The sequence below is a fragment of the Lonchura striata genome, chromosome 12, assembly GCF_050655825.1.
Source record: "Lonchura striata isolate lonStrDom1 chromosome 12, ASM5065582v1, whole genome shotgun sequence".
Taxonomy (NCBI): Eukaryota; Metazoa; Chordata; class Aves; order Passeriformes; family Estrildidae; genus Lonchura; species Lonchura striata.
This window is the reverse complement of record NC_140714.1, coordinates 746,561-770,846: the sequence shown is the minus strand read 5'-3', so window position 1 is coordinate 770,846 and position 24,286 is coordinate 746,561. Positions and strand designations below refer to the sequence as shown.

Here is a 24,286-nt window from a genome sequence, read left to right as displayed (position 1 = left end):
ACAGTGTCCCATCTCCCCATGCCCTCTCTGAGACCATTTTCCCCATCCCTATCCCTGTCCCTGTCCCTGTCCCTATCCCTATCCCTATCCCTGTCCCTATCCATCTGAAACATAAACTTTAAGGAATTTAGAGATTTTAGAGGAGCTAAGATTTTAGTTAGAGATAAGCCTTACTAGAGTTAATGAAAATAAATGAGTAGGCCTTGATGAAGTTGAGAGTTAGTAGTTAACTAATAATGGATTGCTTGTCAGCACAATGTAGAGTTAGCTGGGTTTATAATGAAGAATACACAAACTGACAAATAGCTTTTAGGAACATAAAACAATTGTGGCCTCCTCTGTTCTGAAACCAACTGAAGACAAGGAATGGGAGTTCTACCAAGAGTTCATTTGTCATATTTGCATTGAAAAGGTAGAAAGGTCAGAACGAGGAAGACTTCATTGACTGCCTCATTTTGGGACCACCAACCCATTTCAAGGAACAAACTTCATGCTGAATAGCTTTCGAGGTGATTAGCATAGGAAGCGAGGAATGGGATGTACCCAAATGATGAATATGTGTTTGTATTTGGGGTGTTCAATACTTGGATGGATAAAAGGCTGTGTAATCACTCGGAAGGCGCGGTGTGGTTTGGGAGCTGTCCCGCGCGCAGTGAACACACACGGTTTCTAACTCTACATGCTGGGGAGTTTCTGTCCGTCACGGCTGGCTATCGGTACCAGACCGATGTCCCGAGTTCTTCGGTCATTCATGTCCCGGTCCCGGTCCCGGTCCCGGTCCAGTCCCCTGGCCGTGTCCCGTAGCCCCGCCCACGCCCGCGCTCCCCCGCGCGCCATTGGCCAGGGAAGTTTTGGGGCGGCGCCGGATTGGCCGAGAGCGGCCCGCGGCCGCCGCGCGCGCCAATGAAAGGCGGCGCCCGGGCAGCGCGAGCGGCGGCGGCGCGGGAGCGGCGGAGCGCGCGGAGGTGAGAGCGGGAGCGAGGGGGGACCGGGGACCGGGGACCGGGGTACGGGGTACGGGGTACGGTCCGACCCGACCCGACCCGACCCGACCCAGGGACAGCGGGAGCGATCCCGAGCCCCCTGCCGGGACAGCGCGATCGGTCCCGGGACACAGCGGGAGCGATCCCGGTCCCTGTCCCCATCCCTGTCCCGGGCCACAGCAGGAGCGATCCCGGTCCCTGTCCCGGGACAGTCCCCGGGCACACAGCGAGAGCGATCCCGGTCCCTGTCCCCATCCCTGTCCCGGGCCACAGCAGGAGCGATCCCGGTCCCTGTCCCCATCCCTGTCCCGGGCCACAGCAGGAGCGATCCCGGTCCCTGTCCCGGGACAGTCCCCGGGCACACAGCGGGAGCGATCCCGGTCCCTGCCCCCATCCCTGTCCCGGGGCACAGCGTGAGCGATCCCGGTCCCGGTCCCTGTCCCGGCATACAGCGGGAGCGATCCCGGTCCCTGTCCCGGCACACAGCGGGAGCGATCCCGGTCCCTGTCCCGGTCCCTGTCCCGGCACACAGCGGGAGCGATCCCGGTCCCGGGACAGTCCCCGGGCACGCAGCGGGAGCGATCCCGGTCCCGGTCCCTGTCCCGGCACACAGCGGGAGCGATCCCGGTCCCTGTCCCGGCACACAGCGGGAGCGATCCCGGTCCCTGTCCCGGCACACAGCGGGAGCGATCCCGGTCCCTGTCCCGGTCCCCGTTCCGGGGGTGCCCGGCAGGGCCGGGCGCGCCCCGGGCCGCGCAGGGCTGGGGCAGCCGGGGTTCATTCTCCCGGTTTCGCTGCCTGCCCTGCCGGCGGCACTGAGCCGCAGTCCCGGAGCGCTGCGTGCCGCTCCGTGCTCGTTTCCGTGCCAGTCACCCCGCCGAGCTCCTGCTGGCAGAGCAGCTGTTTGCGGTCTGGATTAACGCGGGTACGGCACAGCTGTGGCAGCTGCACCCGGAGGGACGGAGGGAGCCGCTTGTCCCCTTCTGGACCCTCTGGAGAGCTTTGCTCCCAGAAATGCCGGCTGTGCCCACAGTGCCCGGGAGCCCCAGGCGCTGCTGCCACCGCTCTGAGCTCCGTGGAGCATCCTGGCTGCCGCATCCAAGCCTGTGGAATGGCAGCAGCTGCTCTCGTGACCTTCCTCTCTGCACCTTTGTCCCCGCATGGTTCGGGGATGAGTTCAGCGCCCCATGTCAGCCCGGCGTGATCCCATCTCCCTGGGACCGCCCTGCGGCACCTCAGACCCTGCCCTGGGGGTTGCTTCCCTCTGCCGTGGAGGTTTTTGGCAGTGCTGGCCTCGGGGACCCTCCGCCTGCCAGGATGGGCAGGCCAGCCCGGCTGCAGCCGAGGTTGTCCCGCCGGGTTTGAGCTGGGCCACTGCTGGGTCCAGGGAGAGCTGTGCCCGCTTTCACTGCGAGCTGGCTGCCCTGGCAGGGTCCAGGGAGAGCTGTGCCCACTTTCACTGCGAGCTGGCTGCCCTGGCAGGGTCCAGGGAGAGCTGTGCCCGCTTTCACTGCGAGCTGGCTGCCCTGGCAGGGTCCAGGGAGAGCTGTGCCCACTTTCACTGCGAGCTGGCTGCCCTGGCAGGGTCCAGGGAGAGCTGTGCCCACTTTCACTGCGAGCTGGCTGCCCTGGCAGGGTCCAGGGAGAGCTGTGCCCGCTTTCACTGCGAGCTGGCTGCCCTGGCAGGGTCGCTGGGCACAGGCTGGTGTTTGGCAGCAGGAGCTCTGGGTGGGTGACCCACAGATGCTGGGCTGTGCTCTCAGCATCCCCCTGCCCGCTCTCCTGAGATACACGGTGCTTTGAGGTGGGACCGAGGCACTCGGGATTCTTCCTTCCCTGCTGGCTGCCCACCGTGGGGACGCTGGCAGCGCTGCTGACCCGAGCAGGCACCCCGGTGTGGCACCACGGGGTGGCCGTGTCCCGGCAGGAGTGGCCAGGGTTTGGTGGGACCCGCTGGTGTGTTACCCCAGACTCGGAGCAGTGTGTCCTCTCCCTGAGGCCCCTGCTTCTGGCACCTCAGGCATGTCCACGGGGCCTGGCTGCTGTGGGGAGGGCACCTTTGGGTGCCCGCTGGAGCCCTCGGGGAGCTCCTGGCAGGCGCTGCCTGGGGATGGACCCCACAGGAGTGAAAGCGGAGCCTTTTTCACGAGGCTGTGTGCTGGGCTGAGGTCAGCTGGCCCTGCTGCAGCAGCTCCATCCCTGCCTCCTCTGGAGAAGGGGGCTCTGAGCAGGGCTGAGCTCTGCCAGCAGCCCCAGGCTGGGGGTCCCTTGGGGGAGTGCAGGAGCAGGGCTGGGTTTGGGCAGCAGGCAGGGCTGAGCAAATTCCTGCTGTGGGATAAGCCCTGGCGAAGCTCTTCCTGCACTGGAGCCATCTCCCAGGAGCTTCTCAAGCATCATCTGCAGGGCATGCAGCAGGGAGGGTCACAGTGCACCCCAAAAAGCCTTGTGACTGCAGAAAGCATCAGAGACTTCCCAAAATGTGCGGCTGGACGCTCAGCTCCCACGGGGGGAAGGGCAAAGGAGTAGATGTCACCTCTAATGTCACTCAAATGGAGGCAGGAGCACAGACTCTGCAGTGGAAGGGGCAGCCCTGCTGGGGGACCCTGCCAGGGTTGCTGTGGGCAGGGGGAGGCCCAGGCTCTGCACAGCTCTGCTGCCCAGTGCCTGTCTCCTCTCACCTGAACACTGCGGGATGAAAAAGGACATGCCAGCTGGTTTGTACTTCAAAAGGGATACGAAATGACATAATGAAAACAAGGAAAAAGAATAACACAGGCCTTGTATCAGTGTCTGAATAATCAACATCCTAGCATAAACGGGTGTCTCTGCAGTAGACGGCTGTTTAATTTCCTGAATCCTAAGACGGGCACTTTTTCTGGGCATGGTGTGGAATACTGTCAAATTTTAATTTAGCTTGGCAGTGTCACACAGCCAGTCTGAGCAAGTCGGGGAAGGCAAGTCTGGAACTCATTAGAGCTTGTTGCGAGGCCCCGAAAATTTGATTTTCAATCACTGTTGGGTTTAATTATTGTTGATGTCTTGCCTAGAGTATTCTGGGATTCTTTCTGAGGAAATTAAAGCAGCATGAGTGGGACAGCATTCTGTTTGGCACGGGGCTTGTTTAGATTAAATTCAGAGCGGAGAGCTGAAGCTCAAGGCAGGGAGAAGGCGATGGCTGGCACGGCGCGAGCGCTGGAGCGGGCCCAGCTGGCCAGGCAGGCCTGGCCTTGTGTGCTGTTCTCACCAAACTCCGTCCTTCTTGTCAGAACAAAATAACCCACGGAGCTAAAAGCACCCATCAAAGCCAAGGTAAAGTTTACTCCGTTAGTACAAATTTTGGTTCTTTAGCTTTTTCTTTCTTTGGTTGTTCAGCGTGGGATTGCAAACACCCGAAGCATCCTGCAGGGCAGCAGAGAAGTGCTGCTGTTGCAAGGGTAAATGGTGCCAGGGGCTGGGCTGGGGGCCTTGGTGCCTCCGGGAGAGGCAGGAGCTCCCTGTTCATCAGCAAATCCTGGGTGCTGGAGGAGCCCTCCGCAGGGGTCTGCAGATGTGCACGGGAGTGCTGGTTGAGGCTGGCAGCTCACATTGGTCAAGTCCAAAGCCGTGGAGCTTTCCAAAGCTTTTCGCCCCAGCTGGAGACTCAGTCACTCGTGGTTTCATAGGCTGGGTGCCAGAGGACAGCCCCTGGCACCAAACCTCAAGGTGTGCAGGGGCCTGGGCTGAGCCCCGAGCTGTTCCACAGCCTGGCAGGTGCCTGGCTGTCACAGCAGGGACCTTTTGTCACAGGGACACCTGGCTCCGTGGGAAGGAAGCTCAGCTCCAGGTGATGGGGGCTCTGTGGGACACACCTGAGAAGCCTCTGCCGTGTCCCAGAGCTCCGTGAGCAGTGTGGGGATGAAGATGAGGATGAGGACTGGCGCCCGAGTCCCTCGGAGGTGCTGCTGCTGTGTTGTGTGACCCCGTGAGGGCTGCAGAAACCAGAACCCAGCTTGCTCTCGGCTCTCGGAGCTGGGCCACGAGACTGAGCAGTTCCATCCCGGGAGTTTGGGTTTGGCCCCTGCAGCTCTCGTGCTCCTCACCTGGGCTCTGGCAGAAGCTCCGTTTCATGATGGAGCTGGCAGTGGCTCTGCAGAGCACCCCTGCAGCACGAGGAGCTTGGTCCCAGGGCTGGGACAGGCACACATGGCTGGGACTGCCCTCAGGGCACTGCTCCCTGCTGGCAGAGCCTGTCCTTGTGCTGGAGCCCAGGGGAGGAAGCAAATGTGCATCCCAATGGAGAAACCTGCTCTGGGCAAGTGTTTGTAGCCATGGAACCATAAAGCAGCACAGGGGTTAAAGACCTTATTTTGGGACTTGGACTCAGAGCTGAGCAGAGTCCAGTGAAATGCAATTTAGAAATTACAAAATCCCTCTGGTCCTGCAGAGAGGCAGTGTCTGGAGTGTTTGTTTAGGCTGGGGTTTTTCTCCTTTTTTTAAAGAAGGAAATACTGTATTTCAGTTATCCAGGAAAGACAGTACTCAGATGTGCCATCTTGGAGCTACTGTTCCATTTAGAGATGGGGCTCAGAGAAAGGGGGATATTTCCAGGCAGCTGTTTGCAATTCTGGAGGAGCTGGGGCTCCCTAATGGTGGCACCAGCCCGATTCCCCACACTTGTGCCATCTCACCTGCTGCCAGCACTGGCTCCATGGCTTGGTTACATCACATGGGCACAGGAAGGTAAATTCTCTCCAAGGCATCCTGATATTGCCTGTGCCCTGCCAGTATTTGGGGTGGCACAGTCCCTCAGCTTCTGCCTTGGCTTCAGGCTTCACCAGCCACAAGAATCACCTGGACTTGCTCGTGTGCTCCTCTGGAGACTGCAAATGTGCTGCTGAAAACCACCTCACTTCATTTTCCACCTTGTGCTGAGCTTGTGAAGCTCAGAGGCTGCAGTGCAGGAAGGGTGAGGGACAGGGATGGGGGGCCCAGGCATGGCCCTGCCCTCGTGCCACCTTCAGTTTCCTCCTCTTTCCTCCACTAAAGATCCTCCTCCTACTGCTGAGCAGATATTTAGTCCTAAATCCGTTGTTATATGGAGATTTGATGGAAGCAGCTCCATCGGTGCATCCTGTCAGTGTTCTGAGGGACATTCCCAGTGTCCCCCATTCCCAGTGGCATCCAGAGCCTTCTCCTCGTGTGGGAGATGGGAAGGACCCAGCTGGTTCTGGGCAGGTAACTGGAGATCACCCCGAGACCCTTACCTGAGTGCTCTGGAACTCAGCAGATCTGCTGTTTCATTAAGTCTGGGGGGGGTTCTCCTCCCATTCCAGACACTTCCTCACGTCCTGGTTTGGATTTATAATTAAGTCCAAGTATCTGAAGCACTGTCTGGCTTATGAAAAGAATCTGATTTTTCAGCATTTGCCCTTCTCTTATCATTAATTCACACATTGTTAGTGAAGAAAGGAATGCTGCCAGCTATGTGCTCTTGGAAGAGGGAGCTGTTTGCAGAGGCCCTGGTTGTTGGAGCTCTGTCATCCTGTGGGTTGGGATCTGGCAGTTCCATTGAAATAGTTTCCTCCACTATCAGTGCCTTTACCTGCTCTTTATTGCTAAAATAAAAGGCAGCAAACTTCTTACTCTGCAAGGTTTAATACAATAAGTGCTTCCAGTATTGCAGATGGTATCAACCCATTCATTGATGCCTTAAATAAATCCAACAGAGGGAATTTGGGATGAAAGACAGCCTTTTGTAAGGGAATTCTTTTCCTGTGAGTGTGGTAATTGGGATAACGCTTGCTTGGAATCTGGCAGGGAAACAAATTGCTTGCAGGTCATGATTACAATGGATGTTTTCTATGAAAATGAGAAGAAAATAAATCAAAACATCCCTTTGCTGTTCTCAGAACTGCAGTAGTGAATGTGTTTATTCGTTAGTGCACTTCTAAGGGCATTGCTCGCCTTGCTCAGAATTATTCCCCTTGCAGCTGCTGTCAAGGAGCCTCTCCTGCAATCCAGAGCAGCCCCAGGTGTCCTGCCCCAGCTGAGCCCTCCTGCAGGAGGTTTGGGGGACGTTTTCGGCTGTTCTGTGCCAGGACTGGGAGCTGGTTCCTGAGCTGGACCTCACCAGACATTAGGGGCACTCAAGGAGGATGCTGAACTTTAAGGTCCCTTGCAACCCAAACCATTCTGTTTGCTGGGCATCAGCAGAGAAGGAAGAGGGCACCAAATGGCCAATATGTGAACTGGAGCATGCAGCACTGCCTTGTGTGTAACCCCTTGCACCCTGCAGCTCCTGGAGATCCACAGGGAACTTGGAGCTAGCCCCAGATCCTTAAGGAATTTTGAGCTAGCCCCAGATCCTTAAGGAAGTTTGAGCTAGCCCCAAATCCCTAAGGAAGTTTGAGCTTGCCCACTGTTATTATGCAAGCATAGCTCTATTATAGTCAAATAATGACAACAAATGATCTGCTATCCATCCCTGACCCTCAGCAATTGTGCTGAGCAGCCTGGTCCCACCCATGTGAATGTTGTGTGGCTTTTCCCTGTTCCTTTGTTCACAGCCCTAGTTCAGAGTTAGCTGTAAATCTTCAATACTCATTGCAGCTGGAGGAACCCCCAAAGGGTTCTGGAGGTCCCTCAGCCTCCCTGGAGCTCTCTCCTGCCATGGCTGGCATTAAGGTAGGGTAGCTGATGCTGCAGGGAAGGGTTTGGATGGAGCCTGCCATGGCCACTGGGGAGCCCTGGCTGTGGGGAGAGGTGAAACGAGGACCTCAGCTCTGAAGGGCTGTTGTGAACTTGGAGTAACATTTTGGAAACCAGCTTTTCCTCTTCCCTCCCTAAAAAGGAGGGGAAAACATACTTGAGGTAGTTACGTGTCTCCAGCACCGTTTTCGGTCTCCAAATAGGGTGTTGTGCAATAAATGCTTTTGGGATCCAGAAGCCTCTGTGGAAGCAGGAGGGCTCCCTTTGCCAGTCCCTCATAGGCCTGTGGCTGTGCCACTGTGTCCCCAAAGCCCCTCTGGGGTCTGGAGAGCCACGGGGGGCTCAGGCAGCAGAGCCAGGAGGGACAAGTGCCATGGCACACCCATCACCCTGCCCGTGGCTCTGCCCCACTGATGGACAAGTGCCATGGCACACCCATCACCCTGCCCATGGACCTGCCCTGCTGGGTGTGTGCTCTGCTGGCACCGAGCACAGCACTCGGAGAGAGGAGTCCTGCCTGTGCCCTGCTGCCCCTGGCAGGACAGGAGTGTGCTGGGAGTGTGCTGGGCTGGGAGTGTGCTGGGTCCTCCATGGTCCTGGACTAACCCCCACACTGGCCAAGTTTCCTGAAACTCTGAACGTGATTTCAGGCCTGAGTTCTCCAGGTCCTGCTGCCCCTGAGGACAGCCCCTGGCACCAAACCCAGCTGTCACACTGCTTTCACTGCAGCCTTTGCAAAGGGTCCTTGGCCAGGGTGTGCTGGGCTGACAGAAGGTGACAGAACAGAGGCACTGTGGAGTCTCAGCTGGGCAGCAAACAGAGCAGGCTGCGGGGCTGGAACCTGACCTAGCAGAGCTCCTGGCCAGGGCTCCACCTCGCCAGACCTGCCAGGGGAGCCCCGTGCTCCTTTGCAGAGGAGTCCTCGAGCTCTGAACCAAGCTGGTTTGGGCTCTTTCCTTGTCACTTGTCACTCCAGGCTCTCCATTTTGCAGCTGCTCAGGACCAGTGGCCCTGCCTTTGGCCGGCGTATCAGCAAACCATGGCATTGCTGCTGTGCTCCTGACACTGCTCAGCAATGCTTTTGTGGGTAGAACAGCCTCGATTTCCTATCATTTCACTACCCAAGAATTTCCTCTGCCCTGACTTGCTTTCAGTCTTCCAGCAGCAAGAATGCTGTGAGGCACAGAAAGCCAGAACAGAAATGTTGCAAGGAGTGTCTATCTAGTCCTGGTGAGCAGGATTTGCTTTTCTTCAGCCAGTTTGTTGACACAGGCCTGGTTTTGGGGGTTTGGTGCTTTTGTAAAGCATTACAAATGCCTCCAAACCCTTTATCTTAAGGTGATGCCAAAGTTCAGCTGCACTTCTCAGATGGGCTTGGGCATAGGTGGAGCCTGGGATAGTCAGAGCATTTGTTTCACATTATCTTACCGGGTTTGGGGTTTTTGCAGCGTCTTGCATAATTTTTGCAAAGAAATCTCCTTTTATGCCGATGTGAGGAGCTGGAGCAGAGCGTGAGGAGAAGCTCCGTGCCTGGGCAGGACGTGCAGTGACCGGGCACTGGCGCCTGCACAGGGCTGGGAGTGAGAGTGGCTCAGCTCTCCTCTGCTCCTGGAGGAGTGAGGAATGACTGTGTGCTCCAGACAGCCTGCCCGGGCTCTCAGAGCCTCGAGGAGCTGCTGGCCTGAGGGTCTGAGCGTGCTGGGCACCCTCTGGGGCTGTGAGCTCCTGCACTGCCACTGCCACGGGCTCCCGGTGCCAGCTTGTCCAGGGAGGCTCCTGTGCTGCTGACCACACTTGTCCCTGTGCCCTTCCCCTCGAGTCAATGAGCCTTTTCCAAACGAGTTTATTTAATCCAGACGTTTGTGTTTGAGATATATCACCACTTGCAGTCTCTTGCTGTCTCCCAGCTCCTGTTTGATGTCTAAGATCAGAGCCAGCTAAACCCCAGCAGTTCGTGGTACCTGGCATGTGGCTCCAGAACTGGCAGGGCTGTGAGTGGTCTGTGGGACTCCTCAGTGTCTGTATCTGTCCTGGACAGCTGGCACATGGCTGAAGAACCAAAAACATCCTCTGTTTGGATAGTAGAGGCAGAGGGGACTATCTGGCCATGTGAAGGCAATTTTTTAGCTGTATTTTTATGAATACTGGGGGTGAGAGGTCTTTTCATTGGCTTCAAAATATTGGACAAACTGCAGATAAAAATTGAGATGAAAATCCCAGGTGAAAGATGAGGCAGAAAGAAGACAGCAGTCCTGGGGCAAAGGGAGCTGAAAGAGACCACTTCCTACAGCTCGGGTGGGTTTCTCCAGGATGAGCAGCCTTGCTGGGCCCAGCACTGTCCTTGCTTCCCTCAGCTCGTTTTTCCAGGGAACAAGCTTGTCTTTCAGGCAGGGGCCTGACAGCTCCTGTATAAACATCCAGGCTGAGATAAATTCAGCGTCTGCTGGTGTCACCTTGCCCTGGTGCCTCCTGCAGCACTTTGTTTTTGTCTCCCGCCGTACTCTGCTGTGTTGCTCACGCTCAGAAAGCCATGTTTGATAAATTCATGGGGCTGGCAGTCAATAGGTTTGTTTTCCAAAGATATGGGCTCCTGGTGTGGGTTTTTGCTCATCTTTGATCTGCTGGGAGGTTGTTGGGATGTCTCTGCAGCAATGATCACCAAGGATGGGTGACTTTTGTCTCTTTCCAGTGAGCAGCAAAAATGCAGCACAACCACTGCCCTCCATGTCACTCCAGCACCACCTCTGCTCCCCAGAGCATTTCCCCGCTGTATTTCCTGTTCACTATGGAAACCTCCCACAAAGTCCAGTGCCAGGGGCATGGAAACCTCCCACATTCCTGAAATACACTTGGAGAAAGACCACAGAGGTCCAAGGTGCAGTGAAGCAGGTTTAGCATCAGTGCACCTCCACATTCCAGCCTGACTTTGTGACTTGCACAGATCCATGTGCAGCACATGAACTCCATGAACTGGACCCAAACGAGACCTGAGGTCTCTGTGGATGAGGTGAAGGTGGCTGCCCAGTGTGTGAGCATGTTCCCTGGGCTTGATGTGCCAGCCCCTCCATCTTCCCTCACTTTGAAGGGCAAACCTTCGCCCAAGCATCCTTAAATAAACTTGTGGCAGGGTTGCATGGACATGGTCAAATGGCATTGGGAGATCTGAGGTTTCAGGGGACACAAGGGATGGCTGAATCACTTGTGAAGGGCAGCGTGCACTCTCAGGGCTGTCTCAGGGAGCCCCTGAGGACAAAGCCTCCCCAGCTCGGTGTCCTGCTCTTTTGCAGATGTCGGGGAGCCAGCCACAGGTGGGAAGAGGCGTGCCCTGCTTGCGCTGCAGAGGGCTGTGCACGGGCTTCGAGCCTCACTCCTGGAGGTAACGTTGGTCCTGTCCTGCACCCCGACTGAAATGTGCCTGGTGACACAACATCTCCTTATTTGATACTTCACTTCCAGTTTTCCTGCTAAAACCACCAACTGGGGTAAATAGCCCCTGATGGCAGCAGCTGGTGGGAGCACACCAGGACAGTGCCCGGCTCAGGGCAGCAAAGGGGCTGTCAAATGCAATGCAGCCACCCAGCTGTCACTGATTAAAAGAGAATTAGTGCCCTCTGAGCTGCCTCACAAACACTGGCCTCCTCTGTGCTCCTGGGGAGCTCCCCAGGGTGCTGGGCCCGTGGTGGTGGGGCAGGGAGGCTGTGCTCCAGCTGTGCTGCTGCAGCTGGAATGCCTTGGATGCCTTCAGCTCCCACTTGTGATACCTCAGCTGTGTGAAACCCAAACTTTAAAGACTCATTTGGTGAAAGCACAGCCATTTTTTAATTGACTCCATTAAAGGCTAGTTGGACTCATTCTTACTCCGAGATCCTGCTGAAATCCTCGGGGTTGTGTCAGAGTTACTTTGCCCCTTTTGCTATCAGTATTTGAAGGCAGTGCTGGCCATCAGAGTGTCCTTAGACACTTGTCTGTGTGATTTGTACCTATTATCATTCCAATTACAGTCAATTAAGCATCAGTTCCTTCCAGCAGTCACTTTTTTAACTGCATGTAAAGATTCTTCATAGGCAAGGCTGGTGCTGGTGTGTTGGAATCTGTGAGGAGACTAATCTCCAATCTCATGATGCTTGAAGGGGTTTCCAGGCTTCAGGGCCAGCAGCAGCTCCCCGTGGGCCAGAGGCAGCAGATTTTGCAGTGCCAGGAAAGGGGGAACGGCTTCCCACTGCCAGAGGGCAGGGATGGGTGGGATACTGGGAAGGAATCCTTCCCTGGCAGGGTGGGCAGCCCTGGCACAGGTGCCCAGAGCAGCTGGGGCTGCCCCTGGATGTGCTCAAGGCCAGGTTGGACACTGGGACTGGAGCTCCTGGGGCAGTGGGAGGTGTCCCTGCCATGCAGGGTGGCACTGGGTGGGATTTGGGGTCTCTCCCAACCCAACCCGCCCGCTCCATCCTGAGCCTTTGCCCATGCCATGAGGCCAGGCCATGTGTGCCCCGGGGAGAGGCTGGCACGCCACGGCCCGGCTCACAGCCCGGGCTGCTCTCTTGGGCACAGGAAGATCTGCAAGTCGTGCAAGTGCAGCCAGGAGGAGCACGGCCTGAGCTCGGAGCTGGACGATGACCGCAAGATCGGCCGCCTGCTCTCGGACTCCAGGTACGCCACGCTCACGGCCCGGCTCAAGGGCGGCGACGGCGTCCGCGTCTACAAGAGGAACCGCATGATCGTCACCAACCCCAACATCTCGGGCAAGGACCCCACCTTCGACACCATCACCTACGAGTGGGCTCCCCCCGGCCTCACCCAGAAGCTGGTAAGGGGCTGGGAGCAGAGCTCTGCTCAGACAAAGCTCTCGGGGCAAGGCAGGCAACCAGGTTTGCCTCAGGAGCAGAATGTGCCGAGCACTCGGTGCTTTGGAGAACTGTAAATAAGCAGAGTAGGTAGGAGAGGGGGATGGAATGCCTTTGGGTTTTATAGGTTTGTTTACATTTCTAGGAGAAGTCTTAATGGATTTTACAACTAGAAAGCTTTTAGTCTTTTGGTAAAGCCCATCTGCAGTAAAAGCACGGCTGAGGAGAGATCCATCCCTGCTGTCCCACAGCCCTGTGCAGCCCATGCCTGCTCCAAAGCTCCAGGCTGGATGTAAGAACAACTCCTCCAGGCCTTCTGGTGTGCCTGGGCTGGGCAGGCAGGGGAGCAGGAAGGAGTTTGGCTTCTGGGGAGCACATGGGGCTGGTGGACAGCAGGGTGCTTCAGGGCTCCTCCTCTCCTGCTCGCAGAGAGCATCCCTGTGCTACTGGAGGAGTCCTCGCCTGGGGAGTGGGCTCAGAGGCCCCGTTCCCAGGGTCTCCCACAGTCCCTCTGATGAAAAGCAGCAGCCCATCCCTGTTCCAGCAGCCTGGAGCAGCTTTCTGCCCCAGGAGCAGGGGTGGAAGGGCTCCTGGTGCCCGGGGTGCCAGCCTGGCGAGAGCTGAGCTCAGTGCCCGAGAGCTCCTGCCCGCAGCTCCTGCCTGCGTGGGCACAGCTCTGCCCGCTGCTGCTGCTGCTGCCAGAACACTCTCATCTCCAGCTCTGGAGCGGGGATTTCTTCCTTACAGCTCAAGCATAATCTGGTCCAAATAAAAACAACGTTATAAAGACAGCTCAGGGTAAAAAGGTGAGATAGGGAGTGCAATCCTGTTCTGAGGGCTGGATCCAAAACCAAGCCCCCAGCCCAGCTCCACCTCCCTCCCATGCCTGGTTTCCATCTGGACCAGCTGTGTGGGAAGGGGTGGAAGTGGTTTTCAGCATGTGCAAGTCTGAGCCAGCAGAGCACTTCTTGGGGGAAAGCATTTAGCTGGCTTTTCACTGTGCTGTGGTATGAAACCCTTCTGTATTCCACTGCCAGGCAGTGAAAGCTTCTGCTCCTCCAATGAAACAAATAGCTGAAAGCTGTTGATGCAAATCAACAGAAAAACTGCTGAAAATGCAACCAGAGACCTTTTTAAAGAAGAATTTGGGATACGGGTGTAAAAGTGTAGCCACAGCCCCCAGAGCCAGAGTTGTTAATTTGGCTTAAAAGTCAGTTGTCCTGGTGGCCTTGGACAGGCTGGGTGGGAGGTGAGCTGTGTGCTGGGGATGCTTCAATTGAGGTCCTTCCCTTCCCTTCCCTTCCCTTCCCTTCCCTTCCCTTCCCTTCCCTTCCCTTCCCTTCCCTTCCCTTCCCTTCCCTTCCCTTCCCTTCCCTTCCCTTCCCTTCCCTTCCCGTCCCGTCCCCAGCCCAGTCCCACCCTCCTGCTAGGGGAGGTTTATGAAAGTTTTTGATCTCTTTATAGTGCCTGGACAGGCTGGAATATATCTTGGTTCAAGTAAACAACAAGCAGGAGCTTTGGAGACAACCTTGATAAATTCTGGCTTGCAGATCAGCTTGACAAACTTTGAGAAGTGCTGGATGTCAGCCACTCTCGGGACAGTTTCAAAGGGATTTGGGCCAAAAAGCTGTTAGTGCACAACTGCCTCTCTCCAGTGGTTTCCTCCTGGAGGCAGGCTGGAAACTTGGGATGGCTTTTAACCTTGTTTTGCTGAAGTGGATGGTCAATAATAGGAGGAAGTTCAGAGCATGCTCTTGTTAAGCTGTGCCTGCAGAAATCATGAAGCAGGTACTTAGGTCCTTAGGGACAGTGAAAAGAACAGATGATAAAATAGCCCCAAGATCCAGTAGGGAACAATGAAAACTAAAATGCTCTCCCTCCAAATTACCTGCACTCAGTGAAGCATGGGCCATAGCAACAAGTGATAGCAGCAGATGTAGCAACTTTTTCTTAGTCTTCATGGCAGTTTTTGGTTTCAGGCTGGATTTTTTTCCCCCGTAATCTTTTCTTGGGACACATTTTTATTGACATCTGCAATTATAACTTCAAGCATTCCCTTGGTCAGGGAGTGGAATCTCACTGAAACCTGCCCCTGAGCAGGCTTTGAGTAAGCCTTTTAAAAAGCCTTGAGGCTTTGCTTTCCTCCCTCTCAGCACAGACACTTAGTGCTGGGAATGGAGATCCTGGAGGTGGAGCAGACCAGGAGGCTCCAGGTGCCCGTGCTGGCCCCTTGCTCTGGTGGAAATGTTCATTAGTCTTGGCACATCAGTGGATTGAGGATTCCCCCCTGAGATCCCAGCACGTTGCTGCTCTGCTGGAGCTGGTGCTGCCCTGGTGCTCCTGCTCACACAGCATCACTTCAGTTGTTTCCTGTCCACCTGTGGGGCAGCGCCTGTGTGAGCCCGGGAGGAGCAGGCAGGGAATTCTTGTCTCTTTCTCCTGCCATTCCTCTTAGGATTCCTCACGTCTGTGGAAGCCATTTGTGCACCAGATCACTGCCCAGCATCCACCGCCCTCCAAGCAGCTCTTCCCCAGCACCCCTTTGTCCCACAGGGCAACAGCCTCCACGAAACTGGGCATCAAGCCTGCCTTTGTACAGGGGCACGGTGTACCGTGCTGATGTCTGATATCCTGGGGTGCAGGGATTTAAGTGGCACCCCAAGACGTGGGGAACAAACCCTGCTCCCATTGAATCATTATCTGCTGCTGTTCCAAATTTCCTGTCAGGAATTCCGCCCGGCAGCACTGCTCTCTGGCCCAGAGGAGCCAAGGTGGAAGGGACTTGGAAGTTTTTCCTGACGTGCTGAAGAGTTCAGTGCTGTGCAAGGATTTCTGTGTTGAAAAGCCCAGCCTGAAGCAGCCCATGTGCCACAAACAGTTAAATCTCTTTGCGGAGTTCTTTAAGATCGAGTTCTCAAGTGCTGACCCAGTAAGAAGCAAATCTAATGCAGCTGGATGCTGGTCTAAGGGAATGGCAGGGAGCCAACTGGCTGCCCTGTCACTCCTCACACTACAATAGGAAAATGCCGGAGTGGGAAACTCCCTTCCCTTCCTCCCGGCCAGCAGAAGTTAACTGTGCAGCCCCCGTGGCCACTGACCCAGCCCGAGACTCAGAGGGGTTTGCTCTGCTCCTGAGGTCATGGCCAGTTAAGTCAGAGACTTCATTTCGGGCAGTTTCTGGGCATTTCTTTTCTGTGTCACAGGGCATCAGTGACCAAACACTTCCCCTTGCTGTGAAACCAGCAGTCAGGTGGAACTGGTGGCTGTCAGTATCCCAGACCCAACTGCTACCTGAATTTTCCCTGTATGATGATTTCATTAACTGATAAAGGATGGTCTTTCCCAGTGAGCTGCTGTGCACACAGCCCCACGGGGCTCTGGGGTGCTCCGTGTGGCCACTGCCTCACTCCCTGCAGCTCTCCCTGGCCCAGCACAAGGCAATAGAGCTGCTCGGGGGTTTGATGTTTATGGGTTTTTAGTCTTTTCAGCAGCTGTGTTATCAAGTTTCATGGAAAAGTGTCATGGTAGTGCCAGCGAGGGGGGGTGTGCTGGGATTTCTGTGCAAAGCAGGTCTGTCTCTGCTGCTTTCCTTTCCTGGGCAAACCGGGGCTTGTTTTTAAAAAACAAACAAACAAAAACTAATCTAAAACACCATGAAAACACCCAGTCTGTTTTCTGAGGATGAAAGGATTTATAACAGCCTGGCTACCACTGGCATCTAAGCCAGTTCAGCCTTTTGCTTCTGCACTGTGGGTGCAAACGCTCCAGAAGGAGAAGGGAGGGGACAAGCGTGTTTTCTGCTGCTCCGCGGCACAAGTGGAGCATCACCATGCCAGGCCATGCCAGGCTGTGCCAACCATGCCAGGCCGTGCCAGGCCGTGCCAACCATGCCAGGCCGTGCCAGGCTGTCTCCCTGCCACATGGGTGTCTCCCGTGCAGGCCATGCAGTACATGGAGCTGGTCCCCAAGGAGCTGCAGCCGGTGGCGGGCACGGACGGCGCCGTCCATCGCCGGCGGCGGCTGGCGCGGCAGCTCCCGCTGCACGACCAGGACCCGGCGCAGTGCCGCGGCCTCGCCGAGGGCGAGCAGCAGCTCATGCACGAGTTCGTGAAGAAGTACAAGGCCGAGGCCCTGGGCGTCGGGGAGGTGGCGCTGCCAGGCCAGGGCGGCGGCGGGAAGGAGGAGGAGAAGTCCCAGGACAAGAGCATCGAGCCCGGCAGAGCCCCCGAGTCGCCCAATGGGGCCCTGGAGAGCGCGGCCGGGCACTACGTGAGTCTGGGATGGGATGGGATGGGATGGGATGGGATGGGATGGGATGGGATGGGATGGGATGGGATGGGATGGGATGGGGTGGGATGGGGTGGGGTGGGGTGGGGTGGGGTGGGATCAATGGGATGCGATGCGATGCGATGCGATGATGCGATGGGAGCACTAAGGCTGCTCCAGGCTCAGGCAGCCACTGGGAGTAGGTTTGGTCTCAACTCAAAGGGCAAAAATTCACAGCAGGCAGGGTGGTCTGTGCCTTGTCCTGCTGCCAGGGCATTCTCCATGCCTGCTGCAGGTGCTCGGCACATCACGATGCTCTGGAGCAGCGCTGTGAGAGCCTGGAGGGCCCCTCTGCTCCAGCCAGCCCTGCTGAGCACAAGGGTCCATCTGGCAGGGCTGATGAGGGGCATTCGCCTCTTCTTAATGTCCCTTTCTCCATAACAAAGGCCCTGCTGAGCCACCAAGGTCAGGGAATTCTCACTGTGGGAACTGGTTTGAGCTCTGGGTTCTTGGCAGCTCTGAAAGTTTGGGCATAACATGTCCCTGGATGATAAGGGCAGCATTTCCATTGAAAGCTGAACCTGATGATCTTGGAGGTCTTTTCCAACCTTTACCGTTCTGTGCTGCAAGTCAGTATTTCCAGGTAGGCTTCTTACCCAGAAAGAGCACAGATGACAGGAGGTGAAGGCTCTGTCCAGTTAACCCAGAGCTGTGAACATGGAGATCATGTTCCCAGGGCTGTAATCGCTCTGGGAAATGTGAGCAGCTGCCCTGGGTCCCTGGGCATGCAAACACATTTCCACAGAGAAATGGCTGAGATTCCTCAACACCCTTTTAGATTTATGTTCCCCCAGTGCTGGCTGGAGTGGCTGCTGAGCAGATGCTTATCATAAAATACGGTGAGTGGAAATACCTTGTCCTGGTCCTTGTGAGGGTGACTTGCAGCAGAGGATTTGAAGCTGAAAAAGCAAATGGTGTCCAAGTGTTTTTAAGAGGAGATTCTTTCCTGCCATTCCTGCACTGAGGTTGTTCATGAAAGAGCAGTTTTCATTTTCAGTCCATATTGGGTAATGTCTCCCCTCTGCCCACGGTATGTTACTTCAGACTTTGAATCCAATGACACAGTAAGGATTTTCGCTATTGCAACAAAACACTGGATTTTAAGATAAAAAATAGCCAAAAAAGGAAGGTTTCCTTTAAACATATCAATAAGTCATCCTAGCAATGAAGGTTTACTTAAACAGCGAGTTTGTCCTTCCAAATAAATAAATACATAACTGTGATGTTATTCTCCTTACTTTGAAGCATCATTTCTCTCAAGGCACCAGCTGAAAAATGGAAGAGTTTCACAGCAGTGGCAGACCCACGGGGACAGCCATCCTGGGCAGCCAGGGCATGGCAGATCCACGGGGACAGCCACCCTGGGCAGCCAAGGCATGGCAGATCCACGGGGACAGCCACCCCGGGCAGCCAGGGCATGGCAGATCCACGGAGACAGCCACCCTGGGCAGCCAGGGCATGGCAGAGCCACGGGGACAGCCACCCTGGGCAGCCAAGGCATGGCAGATCCACGGGGACAGCCACCCTGCATAGCCAGGGCATGGCAGATCCACGGGGACAGCCATCCTGGGCAGCCAGGGCATGGCAGAGCCACGGGGACAGCCACCCTGCACAGCCAGGGCATGGCAGAGCCACGGGGACAGCCATCCTGGGCAGCCAGGGCATGGCAGATCCACAGGGACAGCCATCCTGGGCAGCCAGGGAATGGCAGAGCCAGGAAGGCCTGGGGCCACTAGCCCTGCTGAGCCCGCCTGCCTCCACATCCCTGCTGCATGTCTGTCCAGGAGAGGAGAGCTCTCCACAGAATCCTGACCCCCATGGGAGCGCCTCTGCTCTTACGAGATTTGATTCCTGCCCTGGAATCACATCAAATCCTGAGGCGCTTGATCCAGATGAATCATTGTTCCCGAAAGCTTGAGGCCAGCAATGCAGGGAGGGCTCAGAGTGCCAGTGGTGTCCCAGAGCTCCTTCCCTGGGGCTGGCACTGCAGAGCAGGAGCTGGGCATGAGCAGCATGGGCAGGCTTAAGAGAACAGGACATTTCTTTGGCCAGCATCTCTGGCAATTCAGCTAACAAAGTCTTCACTCCTCTGCCTGCATGATGGAGATGTAGAAGGAGCACCAAGCTGTAATCCTACCTCAAATTTGAAGGATCACCTCTTTCTAGTGTGTAAATAGCAGGATATGGAGGTTATACAATGCTTGGGAAAAGCCCTGTGAATAGATTTTCCCTGTGAATATTTTCCATAGAAAGAAACAGCAAAATAAGTTGTTTTTTTAACAGTTCTTGCTGGCAAGAAACTCGAGTTCGGGGTTGGAAACTGCTGTGTTTGTTCTTGTTTTAGATCCTGCAAGATAAGCAGGGCTGGGCTGCTGGGTCTGTGGCTTCCCAGGGCTGGCAGAGCAGAGCAGAGCAGGGTCTGGCTCTGGGGCTGACCCCAAATCTGGGGGCCGAGGGAAAGGCCTCGGCTGGGTGTGATGGGCACAGACCCCTGGGTGGCCTCTGTCGTTCTGCCCTCGGGGGCTCTGCCAGCTGCTCATGCTGCGCTCCCCAGCCAGACCAGACACGGCACGGCTGTGCTGGTGCCAGCCTCCCGTCACCGGCTGGGGCTGGCAGTGCTCAGAGAGGTCTGGAGCCCTCCGTGGTGCCAGGAGCAGGGTCAGCACGGCCCCTTCCAGCTGCACAGAGCAGCCAGGATGCACTCTGTGTCTCGCTGCCTCTGCTCCTCAGCCCAGGTCCCTGGGGACACGGGCAGTGCCCAGCAGCGTGGCACAACGCGCCAGGCTGCCAGGGCAGGCACTGAAACCCCCTGAGGCAGGGAGCAGGCTATGGGGAAATGTCTGGGGTGCAGGAGATGGGTGACCCCTCAGACAGAGACACCTGGGGGTGCAGGAGATGGGTGACCCCTCAGAGAGAGCCACCTGTGGGTGCAGGATAATTTGTGACCCCTCAGAGAGAGCCACCTGCAGAGCTGCTGTGGCCTCCCCTGGGTGACAGGAGGGAGGAGGGCAAGGAAACTCAGCTGGTGCAAAGAACAGTGTGCCAGCACTCCGGTGTGAGCCGGGCAAGGAGCTGGCAGGGCTGGGAATTTCCCTTTTCTAGCCCTGCCCCATCCCTGTGGCCTCCTGCAGCTCAGGCACTGTGAGTTTATTGCTGCTGAGAAATCCTGGCTTTGTGTCTCCTCTCCTCTTGGGCGAGTGGAAGGAGCCTCTGCCCATGGCAGGGGTCAGAACTGGGTGATCTTTAAGGTGCCTTCCAGCCCAAACCCTTGTGTGGTTCTGTTATTACTGGTTGAGTGAAATGGGGGGTTTGTAAGCTGGATCTGATCACAGGGCCATTCCCAGCCCTGACCCCGTGCCACTGGAGCGTGCTGCAGGGGGACACGGCCGTGCCAGCGCTCTGATGGGCACAGCAGTGTCACCACAGCCCTGTGACACACAGGCTGCTCCCAGCTTCGGTGGGAATTGGAGAACATCCTGCCAGCCTCTGAGGGAGCTTTAAGGCTGGCTCTTCACTAAAATTGCAGCACTGCTCTGCAGGCACAGATAAAGAGCAGACCTAGTTGGTCTGGTGCGTAATGTGCATGGATGCCATTAATCTTGAGATTAACCACGTCTAATTCTAGCTCTTTGGGCTGTGACAAATAGAAAACACTTGCTGAAATCTGTGGAGTGACAACTGAGTTAGGCACAGACAGAAAACAGTGAGAAAATACCAAAGTTCCTGCTCTCTTTTCAAACTTACATCTTTGACGTGCTGCACTCGTGCACTGTAGGAATTCTTAACTTTTCCTTCCTCCTTTGGATGTTGGCGGCGGGGTTAGTGTGGGAGGGGTCCCCAGGGCCGCTCAGGATGAGGCACCCGCCCCGTGCCAGGCGCTGAGCGCTTCTCTCCCCGCAGCGCTGCGAGAGCTGCGGGCAGCCGGTGCCCGGGGACTGTCCCGTGGTGTACGCCGAGCGCGCCGGCTACGCCCGGCTCTGGCACCCGGCCTGCTTCGTCTGCTGCCGCTGCGCCGAGCCCCTCGTGGACCTCATCTACTTCTGGAGGAGCGGGGCTGCCTGGTGCGGGCGCCACTACTGCGAGAGCCTCCGGCCCCGCTGCGCTGGCTGCGACGAGGTGGGCACCGGCCGGGAGCTGAGAGCCCTGTGCCAGGGCACTGAGTGACCAGAGTCCCTCCTGTGCCACGGCACAGAGTGACCAGAGCCCTGTGACACCCCTGTGCTAGGGCACAAAGTGACCAGAGCCCTGTGACCCCCTGTGCCAGGGCACAGAGTGACCAGAGCCCTGTGAAACCCCTGTGCCAGGGTGGGCAGTGACCAGAGTCCCTCCTGAGCCAGGGTGGGCAGTGACCAGAGCCCTGTGATCCCCCCTGTGCCAGGGTGGGCAGTGACCAGAGCCCTGTGATCCCCCCTGTGCCAGGGTGAGGACCAGCTGCAGACCCTCTGATGCCCTCTGTGCTGAGTGGGAACCAGCAGCAGCCCTCTGCTCCTGCTGGTGCCAGCCTCAGTCAGGGTTTCTGAGCAGCCTGGGCTGCTGGAAGGTGGGGGGTGTCCCTGCCCATGGCAGGGGGTGGGACAAGGTGACCTTTGCAGGTCCCTTCCAACCCGAACCATCCTGGCATTATTCTGTGTACCCATTCCTGATGGGCTTGTGGCAGGTGTGGGGTGGTTCTCCCTTCTCCTGCCACGCTCCAGCTCGGTGAGGTGGTGGAAATAAGCAGTTTGTCTGTCTGTCTGTCTGTCTGTCTGTCTGTCTCTCTGTCCTGCAGATCATCTTCTCGGAGGACTTCCAGCAGGTGGAAGGGCTGGCCTGGCACAACAAGCACTTTGCCTGCCTGGAGTGTGAGGAGCTGCTGACGGGAAAACCCTTCACCCTGGCCAACGCCAGCCTGCTGTGCACCACCTGCAGCCAGAGCAGGGTCTGAGCCGGGCTCCCACAGCTCCCCAGGCTCTCACCAGGACTGGGGGCGTTTGGAAATGCAGGAGAAGGGGAAGGTTAAAAAATTGAAGAGTCTGACTATTCACTTGCAAGCAGCTGCCTGTGAGGAAGGTATTTCCTGGGGGTCCCCTGGGATCTGCCAGGAGCCCTCGTGCCCACGGGTGGGAGGTGCACGGGGTACCTGGCCAGGAGGAACTGGAAAGGAGGGGCTGGGCTGGGCTGGGCTGGTTTTTATCAAGTCTGTCCGACCTTCTTATGACTAAGATCTTGCAATAGTCGTTTGGAAATAACACATCTCAACAGTAACTTCTGCCATACTAAACCTACAGTTGTGGTCAAAAACAAGGGGTGTTTGTGGTTTTTAAATCCTTACTGGAATTAGGCTAACAGGCTGCTGCCACTGTGCCAGGACAGTGGGTTTGAGGAATTTGATCAACTTGCTGAAAGCAGACGATATAAAATTGCAGCCACACGCAGCTGGGGCTTTGTCATGTGCCAGGATGCAAAGCCAAGGAGTGGGCACACAGGGCAGGGTTCAGCCTGGTGAGAGGGGCAGGGCAGCTCTGCTGGTCAGTGGCTGACTCAGCCCGTGGAGCTGCCAGCCCAGAACTGGCATGTAAAGAATTTTGTGGAAAACAGCTTTACAGCCTCGGCTGTCCTGGGGGGCAGAGTGTGTGTGTGTGTCCCTGAGATGCTGCAATGTCACCTTTTCCCTGCAATGCTTCGGGGACCATTCCAAGTGCCAGGGAGCTGCACCTTCCCCTGGGAGTTCCTTGTCCCACGGCTCTGCCACTGCCTTGCAGGCCTGGCACTGTCCCAGCGTGTGGCATGGAGTCCCTACAGTTAAACAGCTTAATAAAATCCTGTCCCTCTCCAGTGTCGGGAGCAAAGCATGAAATTAATGCATCAAACAGCTCAAAACATATGGGAGCCTTTAGTGCTGATATTGGAACTGAAATTCAGGGTAGGCACGAGCTGATCCTGCCCCCAGCAAGGGCAGCATTTTAACTTGTGGGGCTGCAGAGGACAAAGCCCTTCATGTCCTGGATGGCCAGGGCAGCGAGCTCAGGGAATTTGTGCCTCCCGAGTGGGCACCCAGCTCCAATTTAAACTCAAGTGTTCCTGGAGTGGTTCTAAATATGATGTTCTAAATAATTTCCTCCATCTGCTGGGGGAGGAAATGAGGAAATGGAGTGAGGGTTGCCTGCACCCCTGCGAGGGAGGGAGAGCCCTTCAGTCACTGCTGCTTCCCTGGGATATTTGTAATACCCAGCCCAAAACAAACTGTTAAACTTGACATCCCGTTTCTCAGCTCCTGTGAGCAAGAGAAAGCTCCCAGTCCCAGTGACAGCAGGACAGCTCCTCAGTGTTAAAGGGCTGCCATGCCAGGGCCAGGGCCACCAGAGGAAGCTGGCTGGCACCTCCCAGCAAGGCTCACTGCCACCCTGCCCCACACAGAAGGGAGGGAGGTCTGGAGGCATTTAACCAGCTTCTCTGGCCGATGGAAAACACCTGCACACTGAGCTTTACTTATTTATTTCTTTCTTTGTTGGCACTGGAGCCATGTGGAAGGAGCCCTCACCTCAGGGGTCAGTGGCCAGGAGGAGGGATCTGTGGGGCACAGATGGTGTGGGGAGCCGGGGGGCAGCTCTGCACCCCCTGAGCTCTCAGGGGAGCCGGGGGGCAGCTCTGCACCCCCTGAGCTCCCGGAGCTGTGCAGAACATCCTTGTGTGAGGGGAAACGAATGACTGCAGTGGTCTCCCTTTCCCTCCAAGGCTGGCTCTGGGTGTGGGCAGAGCCCCGGGCTGGGGGTTTGCACTGCTGGGGCTCGGGCTCTGCTTTCATCATTCCAGGCCAGAAAACAATCAGCCTTCCCCTTCACAGTCAGCTTCCAAAAGCAGCTCTTTGCTCAGGTACTTCTGCAGTGAATGGATGGAGAGCTGATTTACTGGCATGGATGGGATTCTTGTTACTCACCTTGGTGGTAACAAACAGCCATAAAGGAGTTGTTGGTCCTGGGCATAACTCAGTAAGAACCTGATCCTGGGGTGGAGAGCAATTGCCTTAAACAGAAACTTTTAAGGGGCTTTATTAGCCAGTCAATTCTAAAAAAATGTGATTTCAGATACCTGTAACTAATAAACCTCAAAATTCAGTGGCTGCAGGCGAGAAAAACATAAACCAAGAGCAGAGTGAGTTGGCTGTATAAACACTACAATAAAACTTACTTAAAAGCCCCAGAGAGAAAAATTTAGAGGTGAATAAGAAGGTATTCATGAAGTGAGGGTGTGTTTCAATGGAAACTTCCTGAGACCTGCAGCAGCTGCTACTTCAGGGCAGAGCTAAAGAAAGCCCCTGTGGCTGTGTGTTCTTCTGTAAAAAGTGAGGTTATGTTTATATAAATCTAATTTGAGCTTGAGTTTACTTTTCAGCTCCCTTTCTTCAGCCAAATCACCAAAAAATCACCCTCCCCACTGTGAGGGTTTTGTAGATTGTTACCTGATTTCAAA

At 56.1% G+C, this 24,286-nt stretch overlaps 1 protein-coding gene across 1 annotated transcript; it reads left to right on the top strand.

Annotated features, from left to right (window-relative positions):
* Positions 1 to 859: 859 nt before the first annotated feature.
* LMCD1 (LIM and cysteine rich domains 1) lies at positions 860 to 24,195 on the top strand. The gene is made up of 6 exons (XM_021548318.4): positions 860 to 965; positions 10,958 to 11,046; positions 12,219 to 12,474; positions 16,451 to 16,780; positions 20,738 to 20,953; positions 21,606 to 24,195. The coding sequence occupies exons 2-6, from the start codon at positions 10,958 to 10,960 to the stop codon at positions 21,759 to 21,761; spliced, it is 1,047 nt and encodes a 348-aa protein (XP_021403993.2). The 5' UTR covers positions 860 to 965; the 3' UTR covers positions 21,762 to 24,195.
* Positions 24,196 to 24,286: the final 91 nt, after the last annotated feature.